We start from the raw sequence: 23,469 nt of genomic DNA, 5'->3' as shown, positions 1-23,469 counted from the left end.
TTTATTCTTGCTTATAAATGTCACTGACTCGACTTAGAATATAACTTGAATTGATGGATTTTTTGTTGGATATCGATTAATTTGAGTATAAATATCCCTTATTTTGCACCATACATAATAATTTTAGTAATTAACTTAGTACATTTGAGTACAGGTTGTGATAATTTGTGGTTATAGTTTCAAAGCTTTGTGACACCACAAGTGTATAATGAGTCCATATGCCCTAGTTTATTCATTGATCAGTTCTCCAAGTGCAAAAGTAGCCCTGTTGAGCTAACATTTATCAATTAATTTTAAAAAATAAATTATTATGTCAAATGTTATAAGACAATGGTTTAGTAGTGCTGTTAATGTGTGTGTTGTGTAAGTGTCTTGGCATGTCACCTCACCACCTGACTCCTGAACAAACTCTTCATCAACTTCTTCAGTTCCTACTATGTTCTTGGCAAGCTAAAACACACACACACACACAGGAATTAAGACAACAAGCATCCAGTGAGGGTCTTGTTGTGTGACTGCATGGAGGCGATTTTAAAGATCAGCTGTTGAGGAGCTTATCGCTTGGCAACACTGGTGCATGTTACACTCCTTTCCTCTCCATTTCTCTAATCACTCACACCTTTCTGTTTTCTCACTCCATATTTTAAAATGTTATGTAATGTTATGTTGAATGCATACAACTTTGCTCATTTATACTTATACTTACCACAATCTCCCTAAAAATACTTAGGTTTCATGTTTATTGAAGACATCTTCAGGTCATGAGACCCACTAATCCCCCACCCAAGAAAGGGTGACCTGACATTCCATCAGAAAGTCAGTATCGTAATATGGGACCACTAATCCCCCACCCTACTTCCACCTGACATTGAGTCTGGTCTGGTCCCTCCCCCCAAAAATACTTTCATCTTTATTCAAGACATTTTCAGCAAATTCTCTCGATTTTCAACCTCGAAAAATTTGGGAAAATTTCGGCTTTGGGAATGATTTTCCAAGCAAATTTCAATTCTGGCTATCGGAGATTTCCGGTGTTTGAGGGATTCCGGCTAACAGAGATATTACTGTACAAACATCGCATAATTTGCACAAGAGATAAAGATTTTAGTCCTTTAGCATAGTACATTTAGTACAAAACAACTACAGTAATATACTGCTCAAAATTATGGCTTTATCACAGGAAACACTGTTCAGGATAGTATGGTGTCGAATGTTATGGAATATTTCAAATAAATTTTTCAAACAGAAGAGAGAGAGAGAGAGCTTCTCAGTCGTATTTGGAGAAGAAACTTTTTTCTTTCTTTTTTTATCTTGGTTGTTTTTTTGTTTCCAGAAAAATTTTTTTTTATTCCCCTGGGAAAAAAATTACATCCCTATTCTCTGATTAACTTGCACTTTTTTTATTTAAGTTTTATTCCATGACCCCAAATGTATGTGTAAACAATATTTAGTGATAGGTGCATTTGATATTCTTTACAGATATTCCTCCACCCTTGCCTCCTTTGAACTTCTCAGCTATGACAGAGGATGAAGTCCGACAGCTGGAAGGCAATGAGAGACAACACGTTGAAGCCAGAATTCAAGTACTGAGAAACATTCAGACACTACTTGATGCTGCTGTCGTTCAGGTACTTTTGATAAAAACAGTGATTAAGAAAATCAGATTGAGAGATATCTATGTTTTAACAGTGTATTGGGAAGTCTGGGTTATAGGCATAAGACTCAAATATCAAAGGAAATACTTTTGCTATACCGAGTTAAAATCATCCCTATAAACTAGGAGAGGAAAGTGCACTCCATATACCATGCAATCTGTAATTTTTATGCTATTTCAAAATACAAGTATCCCTTGAATTATGGAAGCAAACTTATGGAAATTTGTATTAACGTAATCTGAGAATTATGGGACAAGTTTGAGAGATGGAAGAAAAATTCCCATTAACAGAATATCTTGGGAAATCTTAAAAGTTAAAAAGTGGAGAAATAAGTTTATAAATGTTGCCAACCTCCACTGCTTCACTAAACACAAGATATAGTGCAGTACAGTATCTAGTACTGTATATACAGGTATCCCTCGAGATGCAAATTGGTTAAGTTAAAAAAAAAAATTAAGTGAATTTTCGTATCTCCAATAAAAGAACATGTGGCAAAAATAGAGTTTTGTTCCCAATGACAAAAATACCCCAAAATCATACCCAAAAGCCACTGAATCATTTCACAGACAAGAAGAAAACCTACTTAACTAATGATAAATAGTACACAACTAATTTAATTTACAGGGCTGCCTCACTTATCGCAAAGATTACGGGCATGAAACTTGTTGCAAATATCGAAATTGCGAATAGCGGAGCAATTTCTCCCATAAGAAATACAGTGGTCCCTCGGTTAACGAACAGTTCGATTAACGAAATTTCGGTTAACGAATTAGCTTCCATAAGGCTTTTCAGTTCGATTAATGAACAAAACTTCGATTAACGAAATCCTTACGACAAACATGTTTTGTTGTGCGCATCGCTGATCGGCTAGTCCGCCAATACAGTAATTGGTTCTATGTTTACATTCATTTCCAGTGGAGTAAATATCAAAAAAGTTGGTCTCTTGAATATTTCTGTATTTTTTATATTAAAATTATTGTTCATTCTGAAATTTTTTTAACATACCGTATATCTCGGCCTACAAGGTGACAGGGTGTTTAAGACGACCCCAAAAATTTCCATTTAAAAAGTAGCTTTTGAACCCTATTCGCTGTATAAGACCGGTATCCCAAATGTGACACTTAACCATTGGGAGAGTTACTGACCCAGTAGTCCTTTACCAACCATCCTATTGACCAGTGCTGTTTACACATCCATGGTTTCTTAAAATAAGGCCAATTCACTTCAAGTAATGGCATCAAATGTTACCGGTTGGTGTAGTGTAAACACTAGTGACTCGCTTAAACGTCTGTTATTTAAGTGGAACTAATGTCGGTGTCGAATACAATTGTTTCATTTACTTGAAATGGATTTACCGATTTATTTGTTTATTTTTTTATTTGTAACATACTGTAATATATTAAACACACTGCAAGTATTTTCTTTAATTTATAAGCTTGCTTCACGAGAGAGAATCGGTGGTGGGACTGTTCCGACTGTTTACACCAGCTACAGTATTCTAATTCAATAGTGTTTCATTAGGATTTGAGCGAAAAAGATTACTGTACATACTTACTACACACATTTATTACACAAATATATATATATATATATATATATATATATATATATATATATATATATATATATATATATATATATATATATATATATATATATATATATATATATATATATATATATATATATATATATATATGCAAGTAAATCACTGTAGGTGCGCGTGATCTAGGTATATGCTGATAACCACAAGGAAAGAAGAAAACACGAAGTTCCCAAGCGCTTTCGTGTAATTCACATCTTCAGGGGTGAGTACAGACTAAAGAGAAGTACAAAACAAGGTGTATATATAGAGGAGGGTGAGACCAGGTCCACAATGGTCAGGTATTAGGTAATGACCCTACTAATCTTTAAATAGCACCGCAACGGTCAGGTATTAGGTAATGACCCTACTAATCTTTAAATAGCACCGCAACGGTCGGTAGTCAGGTCAGAGGGTAAGGTGACCCAACCTTCTCACCCTGTACGCGGTTTCACTTTATGCATTTCTACATTTACGCGGTACCCTGCCAGAACCGGAATTCCCACTTTACGCTGTGCATCTACTCATATACGCGGGTAAAGTATAATTTTTTTATTTAGCTCATAAAATTCATACAAATTATCCGGCCAGAATATAATTTACATTGCTGGAATTCTTACAATTTATTGATCATTTTGAATATAAGCATCATAGATTTTGCATTAGACATACAAATTTTAGATCTAATGCAAGTATTTTGTTTACTCACAGCAAATATGTTATCTTTTGTGCAAAATATATAAAGTGTATATTCAAAATATTCCTGGTCTTGCAAGGAATCCAGCAATGTCAATTATATTATCCTAACTTTAGTCTGAGGTATTATTTATTACTAAAAATGTAAATATACTGTTATATCCCAATCATTTCTCTGGTAGGGAGGGAAGGTGGGGGTGAGGGGTAGGGAGGGAGGGAGGGACCCAGGGAGCAGGTGGGAAGAGGTGGGGAGGTGGGGTATTTTGATTGACAGATAGTATTTCAGTAAGTATATTTTGTTTATTTATTGAAGATATTTGTTTTAGCTCATAAAATTCATGCAAATTACAGGGCCAGAATATAATTTACATTGCTGGAATTCTTACAATTTGATGATCATTTTGAATAATAAACATCATAGAATTTGCATTAGACATACAAATTTTAGATCTAATGTAAGTATTTTGTTTACTCTGAGTAAATATGTTATCTTTTGTGCAAAATATATGACATTTATATTCAAAATATTGCTGGTCTTACAAGGAATCCAGCAATGTCAATTATATTATCCTAACTTTAGTCTGAGGTATTATTTATTACTAAAAAGGTAAATATTCTGGTTTCTCCCACACATTTCTCTGGTAGGGAGGGTTGGTGGGGGGGAGGGAGGGACCGACCGACCATCTGGCGCGGTTGGAAGAGGGGGGGGAGGAAAGGTTGGGGACTTTGATTGACAGATAGTGTCGTGAAGAATATTTTTTTTTTATTAACTGAAGATATTTGTTTTAGCTCATAAAATTCATACAAATTACCCGGCCAGAATATAATTTACATTGCTGGAATTCTTACAATTTGATGATCATTTTTAATATAAACATCATAGAATTTGCATTAGACATACAAATTTTAGATCTAATGTAAGTATTTTGTTTACTCTGAGTAAATATGTTATCTTTTGTGCAAAATATATGACATTTATATTCAAAATATTCCTGGTCTTGCAAGGAATCCAGCAATGTCAATTATATTATCCTAACTTTAGTTTGAGGTATTATTTATTACTGTACCTTAAAATCTAGTGGTTTTCCCCCAAAAAATTTCTCGGGGAGGGAAGAGCCAGCGAGTGTGAGAAGAGGGGGAGGGAGTTGAGTCCATTATTTGAATGGACATTAACTTGGCGACTGTATTTCTCTTAAGTATTAATTGTGTGCATGTACCATCATAAAATTAAGATGTTATTTTTACTAGAACATAGGTACAGTGGGGTATGCTATAACGAACGGATCCTACTACGAATATTCCTATAACGAACGGTTTTACCTATAAAATTGAGAATGCTATAACGAACGCAACTCCTACAACGAACGCGGATGAATACCGGACTATTTCGCCTGGCGCATGAATATTGTTGTACCGCGACCCACAACAAGAGCGTCAGGCGCCATCTTTGTCTCATTGTGTAGCCAGTGCACCACTGTTATTGTTGAAATTTCGTCTTTTGATGTGGAAATTCGCGTTATTTGTATAACTATTTTGTTATACAAGTATACAATTGTAACAATGAGTCGTCCAAAGCGAGTGAGAAAGCTAATAACCCTTGAAACTAAGAAAGAAATTATAAAGAAACGTGAGAATGGAAGAAGCATTGCGAAACTTAGTGATGAATATGGGATGGCTAAATCGACTATATGTACGATTTTGAAGAATAAAGAGGAGTTAAAACTGTGCAAGTGGCTAAGGGAATCTTTAGACTTAGCAAAGCAAGGTGTAATGTGATTGAAGAGATGGAAAATTTACTCTTAGTGTGGATAAAGGAGAAAGAAATGGCAGGTGGTAACATTAGTGAAGCTATAATTTGTGAGAAGGCTAAACAATTGTTTGAGGACCTTAAAGCCAAGACTCCCAGTGGAAGTGATAGTGATGTGCCAGTGTTTAGGGGTACCTGCATGCTGAATAACACTAAGGTAAGATAAAGTACCGTATTTTTTACATTTTCCACAGAATTTTTTCAGTGTTAAGCGGTTGTATTTGGGGGCCTGGAACGGATTAATCCTATAACGAACGAGGTTCTGGAACCAATTACGTTCGTTATAGCATACCCCACTGTATTGTGTCGGAAAAAGTGGAGTTTGGGGGTCAGCCGGTCTCTATTTCATTTAATCCCATATGTTATGTTGTTCACTTTACGCTTTTCTCGCTTTACGCGGGCCTCCATGGGTTCAATTGACCGCGTAAAATGAGGGTTCACTATATATATATATATATATATATATATATATATATATATATATATATATATATATATATATATATATATATATATATATATATATATATATATATATATATATATATATATATATATATATATATATATATATATATATATATATATATATATATATATATATATATATATATATATTTTATAATTGCAGTCATGTACTGAATATTCTATGTAAAATATATAAATTTTAAATTAATTATTTATAGTGTGGTCGACTTCCTATACAAAGACAGGCTATAAATAGCCGTCTTATCTCCCCTCTGTTCTCAGAGAGAAGGTCTTGGTAAATAACTTTTATTTGTTTATTTTCATTGTTTGTCTAATTTATCATGTTGTATCAAAGTAATATTACTAAAAATTTTAGGCAGCTACCAAACAGGGAGATTGTACTGCCTGGGAAGATATTGGAAGCATAATGTACAGTATTGTCTAATGGTAGATCCTACTTCCATATGGCATCACGAAAATTGTGACCAAGTCTTAGGTTGCTGATCTATCTTTCTGCCTCATTTACACGCAATTGCAGAGTTTCAATTGTTTCTCTTCCTTTGACAACACCACACAACATACATACAATATAATGTTTCTCACCTTTGATCTTTTTTCCTTTTATTTATGGTTGGTTATTTAAAATAAGGCCAATTCACTTAAAGTATTGGCATCAAATTTTACCAGCTAGTGTACACTAGTGACTCACTTAAGCGTCAGTTATTTAACTGGAACTAATGTCGGTGTGAGTAAAATATTTCCATTTATTTGAAATATATTTGCCGATTTATTTGTTTATTTATTTACTTATAATATACTGTAATATATTAAACACACTGCAAGTATTTTCTTTAATTATATACTTGTTTTGCGAAAAAGGGAGGCTACCATTATACCTGGTAGGTGAAGTTGACCAGACATTTATGGTGATCATTAAGGACCAAACTCCGAATCCATGACGTGACTTCTGTTCATAATTTATATCCTAAATTTACCACTGTCGGTAGTTTCAAGAATTAACGCAGTCATTTACTGAATATTCTTTGTAAAAAAATAAATTTTAAATGAATTATTTATCGGAGATAAGTATTATGATCAGTAAATATACAGATATGCATTACTGACCACCGCCGAACACAAGGACGGCTAAAAATAGCCACAGGCGGTCACAGTCGAGGTCACTTTCCCTTTCTTGTCACTGGCAAATGGGGGGGGGGGATGATAGCAGCTGTGTTTATTACCGGGGCATATTGTTCTTTTATGGTATGTTAGACAGGTTTATAATACAGTAGGTCCTCATATTACGTGGTTAATGTAACCCGGAGGGTCCCGCGGAAAGTGAGGAACGCGTAAAGTGAACAACATAACATATGGGATTAATTGAAATGGAGTCCAGGCCGATCCCCAAACTCCACTTTTTGACGACACACAACTATGTTGTAGTAAAAATTTTATCTTAACTTTATGATGTTATGAAAAAACAAGTAATATAGAAGAGGTTAGGTTAGGAAAGATAAAGGTTAACATAGGAAAAATGAAGGTTACCTTAGAGAAACTAAAAGTTAGGTGGAACACTTACGGTAGTAGAAGAGATGGGTCGGCATACGGGGATGGAGGCTGGTTCCGGGACAGAGGGCAGATTACTGGCCCTCAGGTGAATCACCATTACTAGGTGAATCATCATCACTGTCACTTACAGTTGTCAGGGCTTCCCTGACAAATCCCTCAAAGTCAACTTCACTGGCTTGGGCTGGCTGTGGTGGGTTGCGGGTGAAGAAATCTGTTATGCTTTGCTGACGGCTGGCGTTGATGTTGTCGTGATACACCTTGATGTACGGCTCCATAGCCTGCACCAGCCGGTTATGGAAGACTTCATAGCGGTCATCGTCATTGTCGCGGGAAAGGAAGGACTTCATCTTCTCTGCACACTCCATGGCACCCTTAATATCACTATGACTTAAATTGTGTTCTTCGGAGACTGACGCACCTTCTTCCTCCTCTTCACTGACGTGTTCTTCTTCCAACATCTCGTCGGCAGTCACTTCAGGATCTCTGATCACCTCCAGGATGTCGTCGTTGGTGGTCTCGGAGAAGCCTGGAACTGTAACAGTCTGCGCAGCTTCTCTGGCAAGGTCCACTGCTACTGCAACATTCTGAACCTCACCAGTCACAGATTGACTCCTCCTCTCACCTGGTATTCCATGCAACACATGTCTCCATGCGTGACGAATTGTAGCAATAGACAGCTGATCCCATGACTCCACCAAGATGTCCACAGCTTTCTTGATGTTAAATACTCTCCAGAATTGTTTGAAGAGTATTTTTTGCTGTTCTAACCGTTGTTCCTCATCTTCGTCGCTCTTGCTATCGGTGGTGGTGTCACTCAGGTCACGCAACTCTTCCCTGGTGTTGGTGTAGTCGTTCAGGAGCTGGAATTTTTTTGTTGAGAATGCAGCTTTCACATTGCAAATCAACTCCTGGTCCATGGGCTGGATTAAAGACGTAGTGTTGGGAGGAAGGAAGACCACTTTTACGTTGGGGTGACGATCTAACAGTAGGGGCGAGTGTCCTGGTGCGTTGTCCAGCAGCAACAAAATATTAAATGGGACATTCTGTTGCTCACAGAATTTCTTTACATCGGGAACAAAACAGTCATCAAACCAGGAGAGGGACAGTGTAGAGAACATCCATGCCTTACGTGCTGTCAGCCAGTGGACATTTAGCTTGGTCATGTCCATGGTTTTGTAGGCGTGCGGCTTGCGTGCTGTGTGGATCACCGATAACTTGAGCTTACAGGTACCGGAGGCATTGGTGGCAAACAGGACGGTGATGCGTTCCTTCTGCATTTTCCGGCCCCGAATCCTGCTGGCATTCTTCACAATGTAGGACTTGGAAGGTAGTTTTCTCCAGAAAAGACCAGATTCGTCCATGTTAAACACCTGGTCGTCACTGTACTGTCCTTCCTCCATAATCTCACGTAAAAACGGAGGAAATTCCCGAGCCGCAGCACGATCAGCACTCGCTTCTTCACCACCAATGTTTATATTGGTGATCTTGTTCCGGATCTTAAACCTCTGTAACCACCCAGAGGAAGCATTAAAGGGTTTGGGCTCTGTAATTCCCATCTTTCGTGCCACTGCCATGTACAGTTCACGTGCGTAGTCCTTCACAGAGCGCGTGTCGACCGCCATGTTCCGTCGCGCCTGACGCACCAAGTACCTCACAAGTAATTTTTCTGTCTTGAGAAGCACCTGGTTGTGAAAATACTTGATCATAGAAGCACCTGTAGACTTTGTGATCTTCATGTGCTCCTTTATCTTGGCTGAATCCTTCTTTATAGTCCGGATCGTAGATTCGTTCACGCCATGCTGGCGCGCCAAATCAACCTGCCTTGTTCCTTTCTCCAACTCTTGGATGATGGTATACTTCACCTCGTAGCTTAAGGAACGTCGTGTCTTCTTTGGTTTAGTGCCGCTGGGTCCAGGTAAGGAAAGGTTTTTCTCTGGGGGTGGTGGTCCGGCGGAAGCCATTTTACGGAACAATGGATGCGCGTTAACACGGAGTGGCCTTGAGGGATGAAACTGTCGCGGCTAGGTCAAGCGTCATCTTTCCTCCCTCCCTCCCTCCCTACCCCGGGTGGACACGTCATAATACTTTAAGCCAATTACAGCTAGCAGCAGAGGAGGGTAGGGATGCATGGCCAATCACAGGTCTTGTACGGCATATGACGTCAGTGATAACTCAACAAAGACACACTGCGCAACCTTACCGCGCCGCTTGCCCAAGCGGAGGGAGGAGGAGGGAGAGGTAGGCAGGCGGGCGGGCGGGTGGCGCGAGGGGAAAATCTAAAAATAGCGTCGCGCCGGACACTCTCCGCGTAATGGCGTTCGCGACCGCGGAATGTAAGAATGCTAGGTTCTGGCAAGGCACCGCGTTAACGGTGAAACGCGGAATGCGGCACCGCGTAATATGAGGACCAACTGTACATTTTTATTATTTTAATATACCGGTAATCTTCATTTTAATCCAGCTTCCCAAACGTAAGTTTCAGTATAAAATAATTAGTGGTAGGACCTTGTGAGTGGTTTACTATGTTTCCATCACCACTCTTGACACGCTAAACCGCAATATTTAAGAGGTAAGAATTTTATCTCTGGTGCTTAAGACGACCCCCTAACTTTGGGCTGATTTTTTTTATGGTTCAAATTCCGTCTTGTAGGCCGAGATATACAGTATTGATATTATATACAGTACAGGGAACAGTTTTTGTGCACCAATCAGCTGATTGAATCACCCAACAATGCTTCTCAGTTAAACTTTGTTTACAGTGAAGTGAACATCCAGTTTGTTGTTCTCTTGAATATTTTTTGGATTTTTACATTAAAATTATTGGTCATTCTGAAATTTTGTTAACATAATGGTAATATACAGTGCAAAAATTATTATGAAACACGAAGAAGGCATTGGAACCAATACACTCTGTAAAGAATATGGCATGTCATCATCGACTGCCTCTACAATCAACTGTTTGATATGTAAACAAAGCTGCCGGGAATACGACATACACACCTCAAAGTAAGTTAAAATACAGTATTCTAATGTTTTTTTATTTATTATTGTACAGTATACTGTACAGCACAGTTACTCCTCGACTTATGACCACCCAGACATACGACTGCCGCAGTCGTATGAAATATTTTTCAAATTACGTATTTTCGAGTCCCAACGTTAGTGATCGCGCTGTGTACTGACAAAATTTTCTTTTGTAATTCCCTTTAAAATGGCTGGCAAGCATAAAAGTGAGAGTTCTCGTAGTGCTGAGAAGAAAAAGAGAATTCGACTTACGACCTGGTCGTCGGTCCCTAACCCCGTCGTAAGTGGAGGACTGTCTTTTCTGTTTTTAGTTTATATTTAATGTTTTGTTAATTGTATTAATGGTATACAGTACTTTGTATGTATACTTTTCAGTGAGTTGGAACCAATTACCCAATTACCCAATATCCCATTGAAATAATAGATTCGGTTAATGAGCGACTCTGTGGAACGAAGTGTGTTTGTTAACCGAGGGACCACTGTAATGCAAATAGGGGGGATACGGGTATCGCTGCCTTGTTTCACCTCGCGGTGGCCACGGCTGTCAGATTTTAACACTGTTTAACTCAATATATTTAGAACAAAATAAATAAAGAAACAAGGACATATCAAATAAACATCAATAACAAACACTGAGTTTATTAGGAGTATATATGCTTACAAGTACAGTGGTCCCTCGGGTAACGAACACAATTCGTTCCAGAAGGTCGTTCGTTAACCGAAACCATTGTTTCAATGGGATTTTGGGTAATTGGTTCCAGCTCACCAAAAATTACATACAAACTAAAAATAAATGCAGTAAAGTACACTTACTTTGAGGTGTGCATGTAGAAGGCTCCTGGTTGATGGTGATGATGATGGGAATTGGAAGTGGGGGTGGAGGAGAAGGGAGAAGAGAAGGCAGTAGGGGTGGAAGAGAAATCACCCCATGCTTCATGCTGCCATTTCACCCATAAAATTTTAAGTTCACTTGGTGTAATTCAAGATTATTTTCTTTAAATCAACACTGCACTATATATTGTCAATATGTAAAATAAATTTCAGAATGACCAATAATTGTACTGTAAAAAAATAAAAATAGTTTATGTTCAAGAGAGTCTCACGCAAGATCCACTGAGCAGAGACACAAACTGACGCCATTCTGGGTAAGTCAAGTGGCTGTTTGGCGCGCTAAAAACTAGTTCCCTGTACTTCAATTATGTTAAATAATTGTTAAAAATGACTAAAAAATTTAATATAAGACATGGAAAATTATTGAATTGTACAACCTTCTTAGTATTTACTCAAATGGTAACGAATTTAAGCCCTAAAACCGATTATTGTATTGGCGGACTAATACTCCAGCTGGTGAGCAGGCGAAAACATATTGACACGATTTCGTTAACTGAATTTTGTTCGTTAATCGGATTGAAGATTCTTATGGAAGGTAATTCGTTAACCGAAATTTCGTTAACAGAGGGGTTCGTTAATCGAGGGATCACTGTACAGTATACTTTACATGTTTGAGTCTGAGTGTTTGATGTTTATGTGCGTAGGTGTGTGAGGTAAGTTTTAAACGTAGACTGTTAATTTACCTCTGATGTGCTGTGTTGCTTGCTTGCTGAAGTTGGCATTAGGGGAGAGGGTGAAGGTTTGCTGTGGTGAGAGGAGGCTGGGGTCGTCAGCCACCTCACTCTCCTTCTTACTGCCAGCATAGTCAGCCAACTCACTCTCCTCACTGCCAGGGTCGTCAGCCACCTCACTCTCATTATCACTGCCAGGGTTGTCAGCCACCTCACTCATTATCGCTGTCAATTTGCACTGAAAGCTGTTTTTCTCCACCGGTTAAAGGCTGTGGTTTTACACTGGTCTTGAACAGCTGCCTAAAAGCTGTGTTCTGTTTGGATGTACGTGGGGTGGTTGGTGCACTGGGGGTTGAAGGTTTGGCCGTGATAAATGCATCAAGAGTCATTTGTTGTGCATTCTTCCTCTTCTCCTCAAGCACCTCGTAGTATGCTCGTATGTCTTTCTTGACATTGTGGATGATAGTGCAACTTCGGTCAACATTAGGGTCCATTTCTAATGCCATATCCATCGCCATCTCAAATGAAGAAATCAGCTTCCTTAGGTTCTGTATAGTGAGGAGTTGTGTTGGAGTTTCATCTGCATCTTCTCCTGTTGCAAGTGGCATTTCTTCCACTTTATCGAATCCAGCCTTCTTTGCAAGAGTCGCAAGTCTTCCTTTCTTTGCAGGCACTGAAGGGAAACCAACGAAGTTGTGCATACACTCGGGCCACAGCTTTCGCCACACACCGTTCATGTTCTGCCTCCCATGAATCACTGATGTTTTTTATGGCTTTCCTGATGTTGAAGTGTTTTTTTTTTTTTTTTCCAAAACTCCCGGATTGTAGGTTTCCCTTCTCCATCGGTCCCCTCAATCAGCTGCTCCATGATACGCTGAGTGTAGAGCGCCTTGAATGTAGATAGATGACGCCCTGGTCCATGGGTTGCAGCAAAGCTGTGGTGTTGGGAGAAAAAACACAACTTTAATGTTCTTACACCATTCAACCATAACTGGTGGATGACATGGTGCGTTGTCGTTCACCATCAGAGCTTTATTATCAAAATTATTTTCCTTATTATTGTAACTAATGCGACTGAACACATAGTTGAACATGTACAGTAGTCGTGCTTCACAGACCCTGTCACCCACGCCTAATGGTTTGAACGCCAGACGACAGGAAGTTGTCCCTTCACAACCCCCCCTCAGAACATGGGTTGTTTCAGACGAGTACACAAGGAGAGGTTTTAACTTCAGGTCACCGTCAGCATTTCCACCAATCAATAGAGGTAGGCGGTCCTTGGCAACTTTGAATCCTGGTGCGGTCTTTTCCTCCTTTGATATGTAGGTCCGTGAAGGCATTTTCTTCCAGAAAAGTCCGGTCTCGTCCAAGTTTAAGACTTGTTTTGGACTGTACCCACCCTCCTTAATTATGGTTGCGAGAAACGGTGGGAACTTCTCTGCTGCTTCATGGTCGGCGCTAGCTGATTCTCTTTGTATTTTTAGGTTGTGGATTGATATACATTCCTTGAATCTATCAAACCATCCACGGCTGGCACTGAACTCAGGTACGTTGGGTTTATCTTTAGTTATATCTTTCCACGGGGATCTTGCCTTCTGATGAATCTAGCATTGTGATAAAGGTGTTTTAAGGCGCTGGGTCTGGTCGTCAATCCACGTGCTCAACATCCGCTCCATACTCTCCATCTCAGCATCACGGAACCTCGTCACCTTCGTAGCTGTCAGTGGTGTTGCAGACCCGGCCATCTCCTTGATCTTGTCAGCGCTTTTAACTTTAGAATGCACCGTAGAGGGAGCCAAGCCGTGCACGCGCCCAATCACTGTCATTCTTTCTCCGTTTTCATGTTTTTTTAAGACATCCAATTTCACGTCCAACGTAACTGCCACACGTGATCTCTAGCAACATTGCTGGGAGTTTTAGTCGCTGGTCGCTTAGGCATTGCGAGATTACACAAAACACAACTGCGAGACCACACAAAACAAACGCCAGCACCTGTGAGACTGAAGCGAGCGGGAGCGTATGGCGGAGGAATACGTACACACACTGTCCTTCGCTACAGTTGAGGTATGCGGATCAAAATTTTTGCTCATAAGAATTTGCAAATAAAAGGGGTCAACCATTGCAAATAGTGGAAATGGGGAACAATAAATTGTATGCGGATAAACGGGGTTACGAATACCGAGCCTATACCTAACACATGGAAAAAAGTAATAATTAAATACTGTAACTTTGATGCATTACCTTATGTGCGACCCACTTACGATGCGTGGTAAGGTTGCATGTGGAAAAAATTATTCTTTATACATAGATAATATATACAGAAATACCTCACTCTTCGTAACCCTGATAATCGAAACTCAGCTTATCCGCAATTAATATTTTAACACCCCTCTTCAATATTCAGAAGCATACCCCATTTATTCGTAAATTAAAAATTACAAAATCATATACAGAACAATTGGTGTAGAGCACTTCTGGGGATGAAAGGTTTCTGGGTAACCAGACGATTTTCTCAAACCTGGAAAATTTCAGAAAAATTCCTTATTCCCGGAATCTTTTCCGATTACTGGGAAAAGTTTCTGAGCACCTAAACTAGACATCTTGCACAGACACACACTAGCCCACTTCCCCAGAACATTTCTGGGTGCTGGGGATGATTTCCTTGAGTCAAAACTACCAAATGCAGTTCTAATTAAGTTAAAAGCTCCATTTCTTTACTATAATAATCCAGAATAGTTTATCTAAAGTTTGGTTAAATAAATGTACAGGGGGCCACCCAAGTTCACAGATTTTTACTTTGCGGTTCTCAGTTATTCGTGGATGACACCCTGGATGTCTGTGCTAGTTTTAAAGTTGCCAGCATTTTCGCGGCTTGAACAGGGAGCTATTCGTTCTAGAGACAGTAATTTCCTTTGCCTGTATTGTAAATAGGTGTGTGTATGTGCACACACACACACACACACACACACAAAACACACACAGTAATCCCGTGTTTTTCGCGTGAATTACGTTCCTGAAACCCCCGCGAGAAGCCAAAACCGTGAATACTCTTTTAGGAATCACTGTACCTGTGGCCACCAAACAGCTCGGGTAGGTCATGCACTTAACCACACCATGCTCTCCACTCACGGCCCAGTGGTCACACTGATCACTGATGCACTGTACTGGCATTTACTAACATCATTATTTGAAACTAATCATATTGTAGTATAATACAAGTAATGGAAAACGTAAACACAGTTAATATACAAAAAAAATTTATTTACAAGTAAATAAAAAAAATATATATTTCGCTGAGGTTGGCAACACCTGCATTGCCAGCCTCTCCTTGCTGTCCCAGAGTCTGCACACCCTCACACAGTCACGCCAGCCACCCAGTCCTCTTCCACTCACATTCCTCCACTTGAAGACTTGTATTCTGACAAAAGACACAAATGAATTGTCAGTCTTCACCACATCTCGAGCCATAGCTCATACCACCTCTGAGCTTGTCAAATAAAACTGTCTATTTTTTTTATTGGTCTTCACTATTCCTGATCTCTTGATCACTTTCGAGTCTTTGCTAGTAATATTTGCCTTTGATGAGGCTGGCTTACGTCCCGGAGCCATGTGGAATGCACGTGGGAGGACAAACAGAGAGGTAATCACTGTAGTGTTCACAGTACGGTAGGCACGTGTGGACTGAGGCTTCTCGGAGCAGCTGGTGTCAGAGGCGGGAAAGAGTGGCGTCTGTTTGCCGCACTGCACAGGGGAATATCGAAAATGGCGCGTAATTTAAATTTGTGTTTTTAAAGGATAAAAAAATAATTTTTAATAATCAAAATCACGATAATAATACTGTGAGTCTAATAATGGGCTCTATTACAAATAATCAGAGGTCCCACATTCCGCGTTTCCACATTTACGGGGTACCCTGCCGAAACCGGAATGCTCACATTCTACGGTGCGTGTACCCCTTTACACGGAGAGCGGCACGAGCAGGGTGCGCACAAGGTCGCCCAGTCATCAAAACATTACTGAGTTCTTCACAGCCGGCCCAATTCAGTGATAGTGATAATTATAGTGAGGATATGGACTTATATGGACTTTGAGGGGTTTGACAAAGAGGCCCTGCAAGCCTCTGTGGTGGATAGTGATACAATTGATACAAGTTATACAGGTGAGGGCCAATAATCTGCCCTCTGCCTCGGAACCAACCCCCCATCCCCGTGTGCCCAGCCATCTTTTCTACTAATGGAAGTGTTAAAAAACCTAATATTATTGATATTTCTCTTAATTATTAATTGTGTGTGCATACCATCATAAAATTAAGAAGTTATTTTTACTAACAACGTAGGTATTGTATCTGAAAAAGTGGAGTTTGGGGGTTGGCCCGGTCTCTATTTCAATTAATCCCATATGTTATGTTGTTCACTTTACGCGGGCCGCCGTGGGTTGAATTAACCCCGTAAAGTAAGGGTTCACTGTACTTTATTAATAGAGCACAGACTTGAGGGTAGACTGCCACATTTTTAATAATTTGTTTCTGATTATTTGTGAGGATTTTCCCATTATTATTTATTTGTATGTGTTTTGTGTGTGTGTGTGTGTCTACACACATACCGGGTATACAATACTACAGGTAAAAGAAATAATTGTCCTAAGGGCAAACACAAAAAGGGAATACAGTATACATTTCTTTGCACACAAGTAAAATTGTACCCCCCACCCCCCCCTGGTCTGCAAATTTGGGGGCTTCCTGTATTTAAAAACTAAAATTTATATGCTACGGGCAAGAATGAAGCTGTGGTGTTACAGCATAGACTGGTACTTTCCATTCTAGTGGAGCAGTTGGGGGATTAGTGGGTCTCCTGTAACTGACCTGACCTGACACAGTCAGGTGGAGGTAAGGTGGGGAAATAGTGATTTCATATTACTGACCTGATGGAATGTTAGGTCACCCTTTCTTGGATGGGGGATTAGTGGGTTTCATGACCTGAAGATGTCTTGAATAAAGATGAAAGCTGAAGTATTTTTATGGATATTGTGATAATTATAAGTATATAAATGAACAAAGTTGTATCCCTTCAACATTACGTGACATAGCTTTTTTAAATATGGAGTGACAAAGCAGAAAGGTGTGGGTGATTAGAGAGATGGAGTGGAAAGGAGTGTTGCTAAGTGCTCCTCAACAGCTGATGTTTGTCTCGCCACCAGGCAGTCACTCAATAATACCCTCACTGGATGCTTATTGTCTTAATTCCTGTGTGCATGTGCATTTTTTGTTTTTTAGTTAATATACATTGTTGCTCTAAGGTAATTTACTGATATTCAGATATGATAGCAAGTTATGAATCACTCTCTTGATTTAGTGTCTACATACCAGTATTAGAAAATTATATCCAGATTTTTGGGTGTAACAATATACTGTATCGCAAAAATCAACTCCACTCCTACACAAGGGAGCAAGTATGGTCACGGCTCACGCGCAGGCCACTCACACCAGTCAGTGCATGGGGGAGATGGGATGCTCATTGCTCCCATCCAGGGTTGTTGTGATTTAAATTTATTTAATTTAGTGGGGTTACCGGTGATTGGTTTTTTTTTTCTTGAGATTCTCTATGGTAGTATAACTGCAGTGAATATTATCCAACTATTAGGATGTAGTACAGGGGGTCCTTGTTATATGTTGTACTGGTATATGCAGGGTTGGCCAATTTAAATCAATGGTTTAAACCAAAAAATATATATACAGCTCCTCCCCGACTTACGACGGGGTTTGGGACCCAAATCCAGGTCGTAAGTCGAAAATGCTTAGATAATACATAGAAAATCTAAAATGGGTGTCTCTTTTTCTTCTCAGCACCACAAAACTCTCACTTTTAAGCATGCCAGCCATTTTAAAGTGAATTACACACGGAAATTTTGTCGGTACACAGCGCAATCACCGACGTTTGGACTCGAAAATACGTAATTTCACAAAATTTTGGTACGACTGAGGCGGTCGCATGTCCGGGTGGTCGTAAGTCGAGTAGGTCGTAAGTCGGGGAGGAGCTGTACTGTAATAATCTATGCCTTTGGGGGGGGGGGGGTTAATAAGTTTGTTGTTGTTTTTTATGACCTACAGATGGTTTTAATTATTTATAGTAGATTTGGAAAAGGTGTATATGATAGGGTGAACAGAAAAGCATTGTGGGAGGTATTAAAGTGTATGGGGTGGGAGGAAGGCTATTAAATGTAGTAAAAGCTGAGCTACATTAAGATTAATGGAAAATAAAGTGAAACATTTGAAATAAACATTGGTGTTCGACAGGCATGCATTATGTCCCCATGATTGTTCAGTATATATGTGGATGTGAACTATTATATATTGGTGAAAGTGGTGATAATTAGCTCTCTTACAGGGCTGCACACATATCAAATCCTGGTGACTGCTTTTGTATATGGTTGGTCTCTGAACCTCTGATTCTAATGTAAAAGTGAAATAGTTTTTTCCATGCATTAAGATGAACTTAAACTTAGTTTTTGCCTTTAAGCATGTAGGATGAGTCTGGATGACTGATGAAAGCTTGTGTTTTTCAAATTTGGCCTTTTCAGTGACTTTTTTATATGGAATAGACTATAAATGATTGCTAAATCTTCCTGAAGGTAATGTTTATGACTGATAGCATATTAAAACATTATATAAAGCACCTAAAACACTTGAAGCTTATTAAAACTAACATAATAGCATTAAAATATAAAAATAAAAATCATTTAAACAGTGGTTTTGGGGTTTTAAAAAACGGATTTTGTTAACTCTGGATATACAATAAAGTAGACCCTTGCCGTTTGCGATTCGTGATTTCGACAATTCGCGGGAAGCATATGGTGGCTAACTTGCAAGATTTTTCCTGCAGCACAGAGAGATACCCCACACAGCATCTTGTGTTGTACTCTCAGAACTTTAGTGTTTCTGTGTGAAATGGCCCCTAAAAGACTGCCTACAGTGCCTAGTGTCAGTGCTAGTGATGCTAGTGGAGTGAAATGTAGAAGGCAGAAGTCAGTGATGACCCTGACCAAGAAAGTTTTATTATTAGATAAGTTAAAAGAGGGGATGAGTGCTGCCACGGCTGGTCAGTTGTTTGGTATAGGTATACAGTCGTGCACTAAGGTAGTATAAGTTGCTATTTGCCAATTCGCGCCATTTCTTGGAACCTATCCCTCGTGAATGGCAAGGGTCCACTCTAAGTAATTTCACATGTAAATTGCTAACAAATACTGTATAGGAAGAATTTTTCATTATACAGTTGTACCCCACTTAACGCGGTCAATAGAACCCAGAGGGTCCCGTGTTAAGTGAAATCCGCGTTAAGTGAACAACAGAACATATGGGATTAATTCCAATAGAAACCGGCCCGACCCCCAAACTCCACTTTTTGAAGACACATAACTATGTTGTAGTAAAAATAACATCTTAATTTTATGATGGTACATACACACAATTAATACTTAAGAGAAATAGAGAAATACAGTCGCCAAGTTAATGTCCATTCAAATAATGGACTCAACTCCTCCCCCTCTCACACTACACTGCCGGCTCTTCCCTCTCTGAGAAATTTTTGAGAAAACCACTAAATTTTAATAAATAATACCTCAAACTAAAGTTAGGATAATACAATTGACATTGCTGGATTCCTTGTAAGACCAGGAATATTTTTGAATATAAATGTCATATATTTTGCACAAAAGTTACTCAGAAAATTTTTTTATCTAAAATTTGTATGTCTAATGCAAAATATATGATGTTTATATTCAAAATGATCACCAAATTATAAGAATTCCAGCAATGTAAATTATATTCTGGCCGGGTAATTTGTATGAATTTTATGAGCTAAAACAAATATCTTCAGTTAATAAAAAAAAAAATAATCTTCACGACACTATCTGTCAATCAAAGTACCCCACCTTGCCTCCCCCCTCTTCCAACCGCGCGGTCAGTCCCAACCCTCCCCCCCACCCCCCACCAATCCTCCCTTCAAGAGAAGAGTGGGTGAAAAAAATAAATTTTAACATTTTGTATTAAATAATACCTCAGATTAAAGTTAGGATAATATAATTGACATTGCTGGATTCCTTGTAAGACCAGGAATATTTTGAATATAAACGTCATATATTTTGCACAAAAGATAACATACTTACTCAGAAAATTTTTTTATCTAAAATTTGTATGTCTAATGCAAAATATATGATGTTTATATTCAAAATGATCATCAAATTATAAGAATTCCAGCAATGTAAATTATATTCTGGCCGGGTAATTTGTATGAATTTTATGAGCTAAAACAAATATCTTCAGTTAATAAAAAAAAAAAATAATCTTCAGGACACTATCTGTCAATCAAAGTACCCCACCTTGCCTTCCCCCCTCTTCCAACCGCACGGTCAGTCCCAACCCTCCCCCCCACCCCCCACCAATCATCCCTTCAAGAGAAGAGTGGGTGAAAAATTTAGATTTTAACATTTTGTATTAAATAATACCTCAGATTAAAGTTAGGATAATATAATTGACATTGCTGGATTCCTTGTAAGACCAGGAATATTTTGAATATAAACGTCATATATTTTGCACAAAAGATAACATACTTACTCAGATTAAACATTTTATCTAAAAATTTTATGTCTAATGCAAAATATATGATGTTTATATTCAAAATGATCACTTAGGTACTAAAATTCCAGCAATAAATTATCATTAACTTGAGTAATTTGTATGAATTTTATGAGCTAAAACAGGCAGTCAGGCAGGGTGGCGGGTGGGGCAAATCTAAAAATAGCGTCTCGAGCCGGACACTCACCGCGTATATGATGAAAAAATCCGTGTTAAGTGAAAGTTCAGCTCTGGCGAGGCACCGCGTATATGATAAAACACGTTAAGTGAAACCACGTTATGCGGGGTAATACTGTACTGTACGTTTTTTTTTTTCGCATATATGTCGTCTGCATCGTCCACTGTTTTATACTGAGTCTGTGTATCTGAGTATGATGCATAAATAGTGTTATAAACATCTGTGTAAAAATAACTATAATACGTAATAAAAGTGCCCTACAAGTGTTAAGTGTTTCTCATTCAACTGATACATATCGTTAATCAAAAGATAAGTTTACATGTACCCGGTCAATCACTTCTAAGGAATGTTAATGTTTATAAGACTTGCTTTTTGTTCATCTTACCAAGAAGTTAAAATTTTGTTACAGAGACAAGGCTGATGAGATTTAATTCAAGTTTCTGTGGCGTATTATGTCTGTTTATTTTAACTACCGGTAGGCTATAATCAAGTGTTAAAATTTATCAGTTTTATGTCAAGTTACATGGTATACCTCTGTCTTAAAAATGTATGATACCCCAAAGAAATTTCATTTAACCCTTAGTAAACCTTAGATGGAGAGAACAACATATTTTCATATACCGGTAAATGATGAAAACATAACAATCGGTTTATTTGTTTTTTTATTTATTTTTTTTTATTATTTTTTTTTTTTTTTCAAGAAAAATTTGATTTTAATTCAACCTTGCTCTTAGCACTTCACAACTTTTACAATGCTTTATCAGTCATTTTTCCAAAAGAATTCACAGCAAACTCTCAGGCTCATGGGTAAACATAGACAAGTGACATTAGAGGTGCAGAATTGGAACACAGAATCTTCAGTTTTTCACCTTTCCCAGTGATTCAAGCCATCGCTAAATCTAATTTTTACTAACATTAAATGAGAAAGTGTGTCAAAACATTTTTAAATCCAAAGTGAATTAATGTTAAATGAATTGACACTAAACAAGGGATATTTGTACAGTTTGTTTCTGGGGGGAGGTAATTTTTCCCAGAGAAAAGTACAGTATTTCCAGTTACTGGGTATGTAATGGAAATCAAGGAGAAAATAGGTTTCAATTCACAGAAATCTGAGTTATAGATAACTTTTCAGGAGGGTAACCTTTCCTTAACTTGAAGGATGCCAGTTAAATAATTTTGATGCCTTTTCTTTCCATCTTCAGCAGTATAGTAAAATATTTTAGACAATTATTTGTTTGTCTTGTTACATAATTATGTGATTTAAATTTAGTTGTACAGTACTTGTTTATTTATTATTTATTTATTTATTTTATATATTTTTAATTACAGATGAATCAGTATGCATCCATTGTAGCATCACTTGATACAAATAATCAGACAAACACCAGAACTTCACAACAAGATTCAGATCCAGCAACTGCAGCATCAGACTCCACAGTGATTCCACAGCAACCTGCTAAATCTACAGATGGGTCAGAAGCTCACCAAATAGCTACCTCGACACATATTCCTTTTGAGGAGAAACATACAACATCTGCCAGTAGTGAAGATCTTCCTGTAACCAAGTAAGCTTCAACCCCATTACATTGTATTGTCTAATTCAAATTTATTACTCTTGTAGAATCTCTTTCACCTTATATTTTCTTATCGTTTCTTAGAGACTACAAGACGACCACTTAAGCCCCTTTCATTTCAAAAATACTATTTCTATAAGGTAACATTTTTGGGGGTTTCAGCTTTGAAAAAGGAAGAACTGATGTTGCAGCTATGTGATGTTTTCTACTACTGCGTGAGTATTACTCCCACCCATGTTTCCCTTCATCAAAACATCTTGCAACTTTCATCAAAGCAATATTTGTTCTTCATTCTTATGATAATTACACTATAGAACATTGAGTAATGTTAATACTATTGTAGGATAGGCTCAGTATATTATTATACAGTTGTAATTGATAAATTATTATAAAAATAATCATATATGATACTGCACCTTTCTGGGGTTACAGAGTGACTGTTTTATTACTGTATAAGCTGTGACAGGTGTTCTCTGACAAACCTATACTGTGTAGATATATGCTACATTTGTGTGTCTGCCTATTGGCCCAGGAAATCATATTCTGCTATTTGGACATAAAGGTCAGAGACCTACAAAGATGAAAACCCCATGTTCATTTCCTGAGTTAATTACCTGGTGAAAACTGACAGTGAAAATAAACATTGTTGGGAGAGATGTAATTCAGACTCATTGCAGTATAGGTTGTAATAATCTATTTGGCCTTACTGATCAACCCCGTTCATAAAT

The 23,469-nt window shown here is 38.2% G+C and overlaps 1 protein-coding gene across 1 annotated transcript; it reads left to right on the top strand.

The window, feature by feature from the left end:
- The first annotated feature begins 1,453 nt into the window (after positions 1 to 1,453).
- Positions 1,454 to 23,018, top strand: LOC121853268 (E3 ubiquitin-protein ligase synoviolin-like). The gene is made up of 3 exons (XM_042347285.1): positions 1,454 to 1,625; positions 22,497 to 22,732; positions 22,904 to 23,018. The coding sequence occupies exons 1-3, from the start codon at positions 1,515 to 1,517 to the stop codon at positions 22,938 to 22,940; spliced, it is 384 nt and encodes a 127-aa protein (XP_042203219.1). The 5' UTR covers positions 1,454 to 1,514; the 3' UTR covers positions 22,941 to 23,018.
- The last annotated feature ends 451 nt before the right edge of the window (positions 23,019 to 23,469 follow it).

The sequence above is a fragment of the Homarus americanus genome, unplaced genomic scaffold (assembly GCF_018991925.1).
Source record: "Homarus americanus isolate GMGI-L3 unplaced genomic scaffold, GMGI_Hamer_2.0 scaffold17698, whole genome shotgun sequence".
Classification (NCBI taxonomy): Eukaryota; Metazoa; Arthropoda; class Malacostraca; order Decapoda; family Nephropidae; genus Homarus; species Homarus americanus.
This window is presented reverse-complemented; position numbering and strand designations above follow the sequence as displayed.

Bases quoted from the DNA above. Each gene is read 5' to 3' on its own strand.
- LOC121853268 (XM_042347285.1), top strand. From the start codon at position 1,515: ATGACAGAGGATGAAGTCCGACAGCTGGAAGGCAATGAGAGACAACAC. The intron at 1,626-22,496 runs GTACTTTTGATA...TTTTAATTACAG, and splicing joins TTGATGCTGCTGTCGTTCAG to ATGAATCAGTATGCATCCAT. The intron at 22,733-22,903 runs GTAAGCTTCAAC...TGGGGGTTTCAG, and splicing joins GAAGATCTTCCTGTAACCAA to CTTTGAAAAAGGAAGAACTG.